Source organism: Podarcis muralis, chromosome 3 (genome assembly GCF_964188315.1).
Source record: "Podarcis muralis chromosome 3, rPodMur119.hap1.1, whole genome shotgun sequence".
Lineage (NCBI taxonomy): Eukaryota > Metazoa > Chordata > Lepidosauria > Squamata > Lacertidae > Podarcis > Podarcis muralis.
In genome coordinates, this window is record NC_135657.1 from 18,000,503 (window position 1) to 18,013,903 (window position 13,401).

Below are 13,401 nucleotides of genomic sequence, written 5' to 3' on the forward strand. Positions count from 1 at the left end.
GAAACCAGAAAACTCGGGCAGTTTTGCAGGTCTGCCTACCAGAAGCATCACATGCCTTTTCTTTAGTTTATTACTCTTTAGCAAGGAGCAGAAAAGGTGAAATTGTCAGCTGAATTCTGGTTTAAGAACATAAAGGTAAAGGTACCCCTGCCCGTACGGGCCAGTCTTGCCAGACTCTAGGGTTGCGCGCCCATCTCGCTTAAGAGGCCGGGGGCCAGCGCTAACCGCAGACACTTCCGGGTCACGTGGCCAGCGTGACGAAGCTGCATCTGGCGAGCCAGCGCAGCACACGGAAACGCTGTTTACCTTCCCACGAGTAAGCAGTCCCTATTTATCTACTTGCACCCAGGGGTGCTTTCGAACTGCTAGGTTGGCAGGCGCTGGGACCGAGCAAAGGGAGCACACCCCGTCGCGGGGATTTGAACCGCCGACCTGACGATCGGCAAGTCCTAGGCGCTGAGGTTTTACCCACAGCGCCACCCGCGTCCCTTAAGAACATAGGAAGAGCCTATTGGACCAGGCCATCTAGTCTGGAATCCTATTTTCCCAGTGGCCGATGCCTATGAAACCCACAAGAGGACCCTCCCCTCCTGTGGTTTCCAGCATTGGGTATTCAGAAGCATTTCTGCCTCTGACTGTGGAGACAGGGCATAGCCATTTGCAGCTAGTAGGCACTGATAGTCTTATCCTCCGTGGATCTGTTGAATCCTCTTTTAAAGCCAAGCTCAGCTACTTGTTCCCTGGGCAGAGCGAAGTGGTTGCAAAGGAACTGCAGATACCTGCAAGCAACTTGTGCATATCCTGGTTTATTAAGACAGAGGCATTATGGTGAAAACTCGGCCACTGTGTGCACTAGAAAACTCATGGTCCTCTGAAACAGGTGGCATGAAGCAGATGAACAAGGCACCCTCGTCCAGACCTGCTGATGTGTACAGGGTTCCCCGAGGGTAGAAATTCCCTGAACCGCTGGCTTCGTGTAACAGTTTAGTTGGAGGAGTGCTACTTACTTGTGGCACGTTGCTGTCAATCCACTTAGAACTAGGCAGAATGTCATCCCACAAAATCAAGCACCGAGCAAGCGTCTGCAAACAAAGAAGAGGATCAGAAGAGGGTAAAGGAAAGCGAGTTGTGATGAGCTCAGAAACGGCAATCGTGTAAGAATTCCTAAGGAATCAATTTGAGTCGATCAGGAAGTTATAGGCACTTCTGTTTCAAGCTCAGAACCCAAAAGCACCCTGCAATTTTTAAGACTGTCAGAGAAAACGCAAACTCTCTTTCTCAGCATGGTGCAATAATCTACGCAATAATTGTATTTTGCGAACTCGGTTTGAACGATTTGTGCACCATTACACAACCAGTCACTGGCTTTCATAGTCTGCGGTGTTAGATTGGGATTCAAATCCCCGCACGGCCATGAAGCTCACTGGGTGACCTTGGGCCACGGTCTCACAGCCTAACCTACCTCACAGGGTTGTTGTGACGATATAACGGGCAAGAAGAGAACCACATATGCCACCTTGAGCTCTTTGGAGGAAAGGTGGGATAAAAATGCAATAAACAAGTAATGCCATGAGCCAATGGGACCAGATCAACTGCAAAGTAGCTAATAATCTGAACAAGAGCATCTTGTTTAACTTTCTCGGTTGCACTTCTGGGCTTCCTTTTTTGCTGCTGAAAATTGCCCAATATATATATTTTTTTTTTTACACAACAAGCAATTTAGCGGACAGATTCAAGTGCAACTCAAGCTTACATCGCCAACCAATGAGCACGCAGGTGTTTTGGCTTTGCTGAATATTGCACTTCTGCTGACCAATTTGCCCTTGCATGTACAAACTTTCTCTTATGCAAAGTGACTCTAAAACTGGGACAGGATAGAGAGCACTGTCGTGTGTGTGTGTGTGTGTGTGTGTGTGTGTGTGTGTTTTCTTAAAAAGATGAATGGCCTAGGCAGGAACGGCAACCAGCATGTGTCCAGACTGAAATATGCAAAAGTAATTCATACAATTTATTTTCACAGATTTGCATAAAGTAAACCCAATAAAAGGTAAACTACTTAGAAGCTTTTGTTGATTCAGTGGTATATAAGCCTTCTTTTTTAAAAAACCTCAATAAATAAGGAAATTCCGTTTTGAGCAAAGGGCATTGCAGAAGAGCAAAAAAAACACAAAAGACGACCCCAAAATATGAACATACCCTTAATAATAGAAATTCTGGTTTCACAAAGTCCAACAAATACATGGTGTCCGGAGCTCGAAGCCAGTCAGCAATGGACCTAGCAAAATGTAAGTAAAAAAGTAAAATGAAAGAGTTCTGAATTACAATAGCTTGCTTAGGGAAGCATGAAGACATGCTTCAGTAGAGCACATCTTGAATGGCTGAGTTTGCTTGCTGCTTTTCTAACTTCCTCTCTAATCTTTCAGCTCTGCCGCCCTCCTGCTACAATCCTCACACATTTCAGTAAGTTGCAGAGGCACAATTCCAAATGCTCAGACCAAACTGCAAAGCTTCCTTGCATTTATTGAGTGTCGCTCCACCACATTCTGGGAACTGCCTGCATTGTGATGAGCTGCAAGTACCCTTAAGCATGAAGCCCTGTGATTCTAAAAACTTACGTCTCTTACACTTAAAGCACGATTCCAAACCCAATACCTGTTGTTAGTCTTTAGGTAGATCATCGCTAGCGCCAGAGTTGCGCCTGGACACGTCACGTCCACGTTTATGGTGTCTCCTTCCTGTAAAGATTAAAAGCAGGGAGATAAATCAGCCTGAATGCTAGAGAACGATGTCACACGCCGCTTTTATATTTACTTACTTTCGTTCCACTTACAAATGGCTTCCCGTAAAATATCTCAAAGCAATTTCACAACAACTTTGCTTTGTGCGGGAGGTGGGCCGAGGGAAACCTCTGAAGGTGGTCTGATGGACTCCTGCCCCCCAAGAAAAGTAGGGCTGAGCCTAACCGGTAACTGAGATGGGAGACTGTCTTGGAACTCCACTGATGGTGCTCTTGTCGGAATCTCCACTCGGCCAAGCTGATAAAGCTCATCTTCCGACGTTAATTAACGACCTGAGCCTCTGATAAGGCACCAAGGCACGTTCCCCCATTCAGCAGAGCTTCCAGCAGCATGCGGAAGTGATGAGATTTGTGGCTACATGGCTAAAGAGTTTTATTTCTCGCTTCGCAGACAGCAAAGAAAAATACATCCTCTATGAAAGCAGAGGGCAACTGAACAACAAAGGAACAGGAAACCACTAACATCCCATCCCATCTCCTGTCTCCCGTGAGACTTCCAACAGCCTGGAATGTGTCTGGAATGTAAACAGAGCCTTGTGTCTCTAAGCAGCTGCTCAGTGGCAAACAGAAACTAACAGCTCTGAGGTCCCTTGAACAAAGGTGCGAAGAAACGAACCAACCTATTCCTTACAAAAGGATGAAGGGGAGAAGCTTCAGTGCACAAAGGTTGATCCTTGCAGTACTCAAAGGGCAGAGCTCAGTTTCAGAGCATCAGCCCCTGGCATCTTCAGGTAGGGCTGAGAAAGACCCCCTACCTGAAACCTTGGGAAGATGCTGCCAGCCAGTGAAGAAAACAGGGAGCGAGATGGACCAACTGTCCAACTCGGAATAAGGAATGGTTTAAGAAAACTGAAGTGTGCACCTTAATCTGGTAGCTTGGAGACTTGTGCTTTTCACGGTGCATTCCAGCTTGAAACCGCCGGTGGCCGCCAACCATATACTGGTAAAGCTGCTCAGGAACGTTGAGGTCCGACATGCCTATCAAGTTGCTGCCGTGCTGCAAGAGGAATGGAGAGCAAAGGGTTAAATAATAATAATGATGATGATGATGATGTATTTGTACCCCATCCATCTGGCTGGGTTTCCCCAGCCACTCTGGGCGGCTTCCAACAAAGATTAAAAATACATTAAAATGTCACACATTAAAAACTTCCCTGAACAGGGCTGCCTTCAGATGTTTTCTGAATGTCAGGTAGTTGTTTATCTCTTTGACATCTGGTGGGAGAGCGCCACTACCGAGAAGGCCCTCTGCCTGGTTCCCTGTAGCTTAGCTTCTCGCAGTGAGGGAACCGCCAGAAGGCCCTCGGCGCTGGACCTCAGCGTCCGGGCAGAATGATGGGGGTGGAGACGCTCCTTCAGGTATACTGGGCTGAGCCCTATCCTGTTCTACAAACTTGTTTGCGGCCCAAGGTGCCTGAAGCACGCTCAGCAAACAAACAGGTGCTGCATTCAGATGAAAATCTAGCAAACAGTCCAGCATCTCTCTCTCTATCTCACTCACACATTCCCCAAAAGAGAGAGCTACACTTACCCCGAGGCAAACCATGCCCAAAGCTAAGCCAGCAGCTAGCGAATAGGACTCTCTGTCGGTGCAATACTCCATTTCAGGGCCTGGGGGGCGCCCTTAAATTTAAAACAACAACAACAAGAGTAAGTCAAAACAGAAAGAAAGAAAGAAAGAAAGAAAGAAAGAAAGAAAGAAAGAAAGAAAGAAAGAAAGAAAGAAAATAGTTGATTTTTACTCAGTTAAATATTAAATTTTAGTACTGAAAAGCTTAGATCACAGTATTTTGCTCAATATCATATTACAGTGGTACCTTGGGTTAAGTACTTAATTCGTTCCAGAGGTCCGTTCTTAACCTGAAACTGTTCTTAACCTGAAGCACCACTTTAGCTAATGGAGCCTCCTGCCACCACTGTGCCACCACCACACAATTTCTGTTCTTATCCTGAAGCAAAGTTCTTAACCGGAGGTACTATTTCTGGGTTAGTGGAGTCTGTAACCTGAAGCGTATGTAAGAAGTGTATGTAACCCAAGGTACCACTGTATCAGGGACAAATCAGGGGCCAATTTGGACAGCTTCCGTAAAGGTTTTATCCTGTGGCAGCAAAAATAAAATCTACCAATTCGTACAACTGCAAGGAGGTCTCCATGAAATCATTTGCGAAGGGAAGCCCACACAGCGCTCGCTCCAGATGTTGTGGACTACAACTTAGCTTTAGCCAGCATGGCCAGTGGTCAGGGATGTGGATGCAAGTCTAGTAACATCTGGAGGGCACCTGCATCGGCTACCTGCGCAAAACATTCGTGACCCGGATGCCGCCCCAAGAGATTTCCTCCCCTGGAGCTTTACCTATTTCCGACAGCAGAACCTCAGCCGTGTGCCTGTGAGCCGTGCCTTGGTACACCAAGCCAATCCCTATCACGGCTGCCACTTGTACATTGTGAGGCACATCCAGTTCGGTGGAAGTGGGCGGCAGAAGAGCAGGGATGTGGATGCTGAGCAGGCGAGTGATGGACATGTCCATGGTGCCCAGCTTGGCGGCTGAGACCCCAAGCAGCAGCCCAATGCTCGTCATTTCGTGGCCCTGCCAGGAGAAACAAACGCATCCATCAGGTGACTTTTTTGAATGGAACAAATGCACAAACACACATTCATGAGCTGCACCCCAAACTGAAAAGCCTGAGGCCATGTTTCAGGATTCTTTTATTTTACATCTTAATCAGATAAGTGCTGGAGCTGCAATGAGGTCAAACGTATGTTCTTTCATATGTGATACACCTGTAAAAGGGTAAAAGAGTATTGGGAAATAATTTATAATGAACTGGAAAAAATGTTTAAAAGCACCTTTCCAAAAAACAAACAAAAAAACCCCAGAGTTATTTTTGCTGGGGATAATTCAGATGGAAATTCCCAGGTGTCAAAAAAGGCTATTTATGTATGCCACTACGGCGGCCCATGTTTCGTTAGCCCAAAAATGGAAAACGAGCATGGTCCCAAAGAAGAATGGCAACTTAAACGGATGGAATATGCAAAGCTTGTGGACCTAACATATAGAACAAGAGAACAAGAAGAACATTGGTTTAAAGAAGATTGGGAAATGTTTTCTGAATATATGGGGGAAATTGTGTACACTTGAAAACGTTGGCAGCATTAAGATGAATTCAACAGTGTAAATAAGTTTTGACGGAAGTAATAATGGAATACTGAATGGTTTAGTTTATATAAAATATGCAGGGATTTATGCTATGTAAAATGAACCATGGAAAGAGAAGAAGGGAAGTCACTGATATTTTAAGGTTGTATAAATGAATATTCTAAATTGTAAAACAGAAAATTTAATAAAAATTATATTCTTTAAAAAAGGATTCATTTATTTTAACATACACCACACACAAACAACAAACACATATTGTTTGGAGGGGGCCCTTCCTTGCCCCCCATGACTAATTTTTTTTAGGGATGTGGGGAACTGCAGCGGTTAGGGAGGAATTGGCAAAGATCTAGTGCCTTGCCTTGCCCAAGGAGAAAAGCTTTTCACCAGTGCGAAGCCATCGTTGATGAAACCATGGTTTGCTGCGATGCAGTAATGACGGTTACAGTTGCTGGTCTGCCTCTGGAGGCAGAACTGCCGGGCAAGCAGAAAACAAAGGCAGACAAGCAGGCTTGAACTGTGGTTGCCTGTATGTCTGGGTACTAAACTACGATTAGCAGAAACCATGGTTTGGCATGACCACCTGACTATAGTGAGGAATGCAAAAATCGTGACATCCTCCTCCTCCCTTTGCCTTTGGGTCAAGCGTCTCACCTTTGTCAGGTAGTCATGGATGTTGAGTGTGGCGAGCTTTGTGAGGTGGCCGTTCAAACCCAAGGCCATGAGGAAGCCTGCATATTCATTGGCTAGTTCGGCATTTTTGGGTTTGTTGTAGACGATCCATGCAGAATCTATCTGAGAAGCAGGCGCGATCTTCAGCCCAGCAGCAACGCCATTGTGGAAGTTGGCCCAGCAAGCCATGTTCGGAGGCACATCTATGTTCCCACTGTTGAGGTCCACTGTGGTATTCCTAGGAGGAGCCCGGCCTGCAGGGTGCAGAACGACCAACTGCATGTGAATCGGAACCGTAGAAGAAAACCCCTTTCTGCTTGGGAGGGCTAAGCATCGTTAGCTGCTTTGGCGTCACAGTAAACTATAGTTATCAACAAACATCAAACTGACTTGTGTTTTATATATGCTGTAAGCCGCCCAGAGTGGCTGGGGAAACCCAGCCAGATGTGTGGGGTATAAATAATAAAATTATTATTATTCTTTATTATTATGACAGTGGCCTGGTTCAATTGCTGCTTCTGGCCATGGAGGCAGAGCATAGCCATCACAGCTAGTACCCGATGAACCCTCCTTCGAGGAACAAACTTCCTATAAGGTAAAGGTAAGGGGACCCCTGACCATTAGGTCCAGTCGTGGCCGACTCTGGGGTTGCAGCACTCATCTCGCTTTATTGGCTGAGGGAGCTGGCGTACAGCTTCCGGGTCATGTGGCCAGCATGACTAAGCTGCTTCTGACGAACGAGAGCAGCGCACGGAAACACTGTTTACCTTCCCGCCAGAGTGGTACCTATTTATTTACTTGCGCTTTGACGTGCTTTCGAACTGCTAGGTTGGCAGGAGCAGGGACCGAGCAACGGGAGCTCACCCCGTCGCGGGGATTCAAGCCACCGACCTTCTGATTGGCCAGTCCTAGGCTCTGTGGTTTAACCCACAGCACCACCCACGTCCCTAACAAACTTGCTATAAGAGCTACTAATTTTTGTTCCTGTTGTGACTCAAACTATCCCTAAATTTCCTTCCCTCCTTCAGATTCCCCCACTCCCTAATCCAGAGGAGTGTCATGGATTTCATGCTACAATGGTAGCATTGTAGAGCAGGCAGTGCTCTCTCTGTGTGTGAGCTCGCAGGTAAATCAGGTTATCATGCTACATATTGCAGGAACACACCTGTCAGGTTTAATTTGGGAATAGGCAACGGTTCTGTTGGAACTGGATGATACGAGAACAGAGTGAACATTCCTCTTCCCAAAGGGAGAGCCATCGTCCGCTGACACAACTGCAGCAGCCTATGGTGAAAACCAAACACAGAAAAGAATGCAACCAGCAATATTATTCCTTTCTAAACACACACACACTTATACCAACGGGTTAACTAAATTATGTTACATTCAACTTTAAAACAGGCAATAAAAAGCTGTAGGAATATAAAATACAAATAAAGAAAGCATTTCTCACGGTGTTCCTAATACATCTAGTGCTTTTAACTGGAGGTACGCATACCCCTAAACATTTTGTGAATCTAAGTTTGGCCTCATTGAGGGGCAGTATTTCAATATGAGTAGGAAAATGAGAGTACAGTGGTACCTCGGGTTAAGTACTTAATTCGTTCCGGAGGTCCGTACTTAACCTGAAACTGTTCTTAACCTGAAGCACCACTTTAGCTAATGGGGCCTCCTGCTGCTGCCGCGCCGTCGGAGCACGATTTCTGTTCTCATCCTGAAGCAAAGTTCTTAACCCAAGGTACTATTTATGTGTTAGCGGAGTCTGTAACCTGAAGCGTATGTAACCTGAAGTGTATGTAACCCGAGGTACCACTGTACCCTTAGTTCTTAAGAGAAAAAAAACACTGCATCAAACATTCCACCAATGTGAAATATGCAAAGCAGATAGGAAACCTGTGAATCTGTGTACAGGGTGACAGATGAACGTATGAATTTTGATTTCTCCATACTTTATTTGTGACTATTTTATGGCAGGCAGCAGATTGTGTGAATGGAGTCTACTGAAAAAGACAAAGAGTTTGAAGTGATGCAAGGACTTGTCTGTGGTGGTTGGTCTGCAATGGCCCAGTCACTCTTATGCAAGTCATCAGTTTAAGTCATCCAGTGAAATATTAAATATAGTCTACCCTGCTTTTCTTTTCATTCTAGGATTCTTTGTCTGTGGTCTTGGGCTCAAGATGGACCCTGTTTCTTTTCCCATCCTCTCTTTTGGAAGCACCTGAACTCGGGCAGAAGACAAGAGAGAGCCCCTCCAAACAAACTAGCTGTGTTCTTTATGTTTTGATTATGCCTGGGGAGGCTTCCACAGCTATTGCCTGTGCCAAGAGCTCTTCCAGACTGACAGGTCTGCAGGGGATTTGGCATGTCAAGCAGCAGAGACATCAAAGGTGCTTCCAGGCAACAATGTTTACTGAAGATCCATCCCAATTTGTTTGCAGGGAGATGATATTTGCTATTGAATGCATAAGGTAAAGGTAAAGGGACCCCTGACCATTAGGTCCAGTCGTGACCGACTCTGGGGTTGCGGTGCTCATCCCGCTTTATTGGCCAAGGGAGCCGGCGTACAGCTTCCGGGTCATGTGGCCAGCATGACTAAGCCGCTTCTGGCGAACCAGAGCAGCGCATGGAAACGCCGTTTACCTTCCCATTTACCTTCTACTTGCACGTGCTTTCGAACTGCTAGGTTGGCAGGAGCAAGGACCGAGCAACAGGAGCTCACCCCGTCGCGGGGATTCGAACCACCGACCTTCTGATTGGCAAGTCCTAGGCTCTGTGGTTTAACCCACGGCGCCACCCACGTCCCCCCCCTCTTTTTTTGCATATTCCTTACGATTTGTTTGTGGGTAGGTTAGAAGAAGAGAAGAAGAAGAGTTTGGATTTGATATCCCGCCTTTCACTCCCTTCAAGGAGTCTCAAAGCGGCTAACATTCTCCTTTCCCTTCCTCCCCTACAACAAACACTCTGTGAGGTGAGTGGGGCTGAGAGACTTCAAGGAAGTGTGACTGGCCCAAGGTCACCCAGCAGCTGCAAGTGGAGGAGCGGAGACACGAACCCGGTTCCCCAGATTAGGAGACTTCCGCTCTTAACCACTACACCACACTAGAAGACGTTGCATCAGGGCAAATGCTATACAGTGTATTTCCCTGTCACTTTCCTTCCTGCAGAAAGTCCAGTCTTTGGCAATCTGTGGGTTTGTTGCACCAGAGCTCCCAAAGAACCAATTTTGCAACCTGAATTTGCCCTGTGATACCTGCATTGCGGGGGGGGGGGTGAACTGGACAATCCTTTGGGTATTATCCAACTCTACAATTCACTGATTCTATGAATCCCACTCAAAAACAGCGACAGTCTAAAAGTGCCCTCAATCTCAAACCTGCAAAAGAACACAGCATTTTCGTAAGGAAACTTTCTACTGAGCTTCCTGCCTGCCCACTCCCATTGCTGATCCCAGCATCCTTAAGAACTTCCAGTGCCTGGAATCACTGCTAGGAAACCTGACTCTGGCAAACGTGGGGATCTCTGCAGTGACACAATATGACACTCCGACAAACAAGCTTCTAGGAAAGCCAACAATTTACCGGTTTTCTTTTTCTTCTATATATTCGTGGTCACTGACTTCTGGCATCTGAACTACATTGACACGGACAGGGTGAGCACTCTGCAGAAGTCTGCGCACCTCTTGCACTCTCAGGTCTTCGCTCCATATTAGTGACATCACTTCCTGGTTCATATCATTCATTCCGTCGTCCTCCTCTTCTGACTCGGCTGTTGAGGGCAGTTCGGAGGAGAGCACCTGGGTGTCAGACTTTTGGAGAGAGAGAGAGAAATTGTATTTTCAGTGGGGAAAGGTTGGAATGTTTGAGGCTATATATTTAAGGGGAAAAATGAGTACTAGAGGCGAGAAACGTAACCGAGGTACATAAGGTTTTGCAGAGTGCGGAGAAAGATCATAGAGGAAAGCATTCCTCTCCTTCTCAAAATCCTAAAACCCGGGGTCAGCCAATGAAAACGAATGGTAGGAGATTAAAGATAGATAAGAGGAAACACTTCATCACACAAGGTATAGTTAACCTATGGAATTTTCTACCACAAGACATAGTGAAGACGACCAACTTGGAAGGCTTTAAAAGGGGATTAGACAAATGCATGGAAGATGCAAACCCAAACATTCGAATTCCCCCCTTTTTCCATAAAAAGCCATCACTGGTAAAACTAGAAATGCTCTTTCCCTTTAATTTAAACAAATGGAAAGCCAAGCACAGGCATTAAATCTCAGGAACTATTTGAAGGAATCTTCCCCACTTTTCTCTGGAAGATCCTTCTATCATGGTACTTACAGCTTTACACTTTGGCAAGTTTCCCTCGCACGCCTGTTTGGAAAGATCCTGACGGCCAATCAGGAGACAGACTGCTTCTGGCCAGTCAGAGGCAGGCTGCTGCCGGCAGTGATATATTGCATCTCTGATAGGAAGAGCAACTCCAAATGGCAAAGACTCCAGATCTCTTAAGGTGAATCCTAATATTATAAAGAAAACAAACCTTGGGGTTATTTTGCATGCTAATTTGTACGAACCCATCTTAAGTCCAAATAATAATAATAATAATAATAATAATAATAATAATAATAATAATAATTTATTATTTGTACCCCGCCCATCTGGCTGGGTTTCCCCAGCCACTCTGGGCGGCTTCCACAGAGATCAAAAAGACACTAAAATGTCACACATTAAAAACTTCCCTGAATATAAAGGTAAAGGTAAAGGTACCCCTGACCATTAGGTCCAGTCGTGACCGACTCTGGGGTTGCGGCGCTCATCTCGCTCTATGGGCCGAGGGAGCAGGCGTTTGTCCGCAGACAGCTTCCGGGTCATGTGGCCAGCATGACTAAGCCCCTTCTGGCGAACCAGAGCAGCGCACGGAAACGCCGTTTACCTTTCCACCGGAGCGGTTCCTATTTATCTAATTGCACTTTGACGTGCTTTCGAACTGCTAGGTTGGCAGGAGCAGGGACCGAGCAACGGGAGCTCACCCCATCACGGGGATTTGAACCGCCGACCTTCTGATCAGCAAGTCCTAGGCTCTGTGGTTTAACCCACAGCGCCACCCGTGTCCCTGAATATATATACACATTAATGCCTGTAGGCACAAAAGCAGAGATGAAACATACCCTGTAGGACAGGGGTGGGGAAACCTTTTCTGGTTAGCAAGCCAGATCTTAATCTCCCTTGGCCCCGGTGAATCAAATATGACAGGTTTCAATCACCTGACATCAGAGAATCAGGTGATACTATTCTTCAAAGTCCCAATTGTAAGGACTTCAAAATGCAACATGGGGAGCTGTTGGAAAGTGCTTTGCAAGCGCCACATACTGTTCCTTAAGTCTCTGAAACAGCTTTCAAACAGTAGGGTTTGGGAAGGATCAAGAGCAGTTCTGAGAGGGAGAAGCAGTTTCCATGGACCGCGAACCAGTTATACCTCCCTTGAGAAGTTGATGGGCAGGAGGGAGTACATGTTGGGAATCTGAATACGTGCAGCTACTCACACAGAGTCAATTAGGGTTTGGCAGACAGCCAAGGCAATGTGGAAGAGTAAGTCTGCCTGGTGATACAGAGGCATGGAGACAGCTCCATGATTGGTCACCTCTCTCACGCGAATAATGATTAATGGCCTACTAACTAGTACGAGTGTCAGTGTAGGAGTTGGAGGTTGAGAGTTGTGAGTCATGTATGAGAGAGTTAGTCAAAGATCCGTGTTCTGTTCTGTCCCTGTAAATAGTGCACTGTATATAATAAACACCTAACTACAAGTTCCTGGTTCCTGGTTCGTCCATCCTGTCTGCAGCCAAGCTGCCAATTGCTTTCGTGAATTCTGCGTTTACTCTGCTAGGTCTGGCTAAGGTCCTGCAACTAGTCGGAAAGTTGCGAAACACCAAATAGGTTTTGCCAATAGTACAACTTACCTTGCTCCAGCAAAGGAACAATTGGACACTCACTTTAGATTCCTGAATGTTCCTATGAAGCTCCTCTATTATCAACCCATAGGGTGGAAGTGGCTTCCCCAAAATGGCCTTAGCAAGCCAGTGATCCCTGCCCCCCTACACACAGTAGGTACAGGCCCATGGCATTAGAATCCTTCAAGATGAAGGCAAACAATGGTTTTTAAGAGAGTTCAGAGAGTATTCTAAGTGAAACACTGCTTCCCTTGGTGCACATTCGTATTTCTTTTGCCTCACCATTACGTCTGGCCATAAACACTTTTCAGGTTTTTGAAATGATAAAAACCTATGAAACATCTTTGGCCAGAGACAACAGCGGTATGTGTGCACACACAAGCAGTGGCCCAACTTTCAGACTGCTTTCTGCTCTGGAAAAAAAAGACATGTCTCTAGATTCTGCTTTCAAAAATGAAGTTGCTAGCCTTTATATGCACGCAGAACGCCCACAAAACCAAACACAAGTTGTATTTTTAGTGCTTAATTTTTGGTTTGGAGCGTACGTATTTTTCCACCCTCGGACCTTCAGGTGATGGGCAGATTTATAAATACTTTAAATAAATAAAATAAATAAATTCCTGCCATAAAGTTGGAAGATCTCCTTACCTACATTCGTCATCCAGACAACCAGCTTTTCCGCAAGACTGGAAGCAGATGTGCTGTGCCGAAAACTGCATCTGCACAACAATGGGAAAAGCAAGAGGAATGTAATGCGCTGCCGTTGCTCTTGCAGAAAGACCTGAAGCCCAGGAGCCAAAAAGGGGCTTCCATGCCTCTCCACCTG

General features: G+C 46.0%; 1 protein-coding gene across 6 annotated transcripts in view; it reads right to left on the reverse strand.

The window, feature by feature from the left end:
• The window catches only part of ANAPC1 (anaphase promoting complex subunit 1), a 60,064-nt gene that overhangs the window by 17,165 nt on the left and 29,498 nt on the right, over positions 1–13,401 (reverse strand). For all 6 annotated transcript variants that reach the window (XR_013392123.1, XM_077925498.1, XM_077925497.1 and 3 more), the window contains exons 24-34: positions 13,224–13,294; positions 10,963–11,141; positions 10,204–10,430; positions 7,791–7,909; positions 6,608–6,879; positions 5,152–5,386; positions 4,329–4,420; positions 3,660–3,794; positions 2,653–2,735; positions 2,197–2,275; positions 1,008–1,082 (exon numbers count right to left, since the gene is read on the reverse strand). Coding sequence is in view for 5 of the 6 variants with exons in the window: in XM_077925498.1 (XP_077781624.1) it covers positions 1,008–1,082; positions 2,197–2,275; positions 2,653–2,735; positions 3,660–3,794; positions 4,329–4,420; positions 5,152–5,386; positions 6,608–6,879; positions 7,791–7,909; positions 10,204–10,430; positions 10,963–11,141; positions 13,224–13,294 (1,567 nt within the window). In the remaining variant the exon portion in view is untranslated. The remainder of the gene's footprint in view (positions 1–1,007; positions 1,083–2,196; positions 2,276–2,652; positions 2,736–3,659; positions 3,795–4,328; positions 4,421–5,151; positions 5,387–6,607; positions 6,880–7,790; positions 7,910–10,203; positions 10,431–10,962; positions 11,142–13,223; positions 13,295–13,401) is intronic.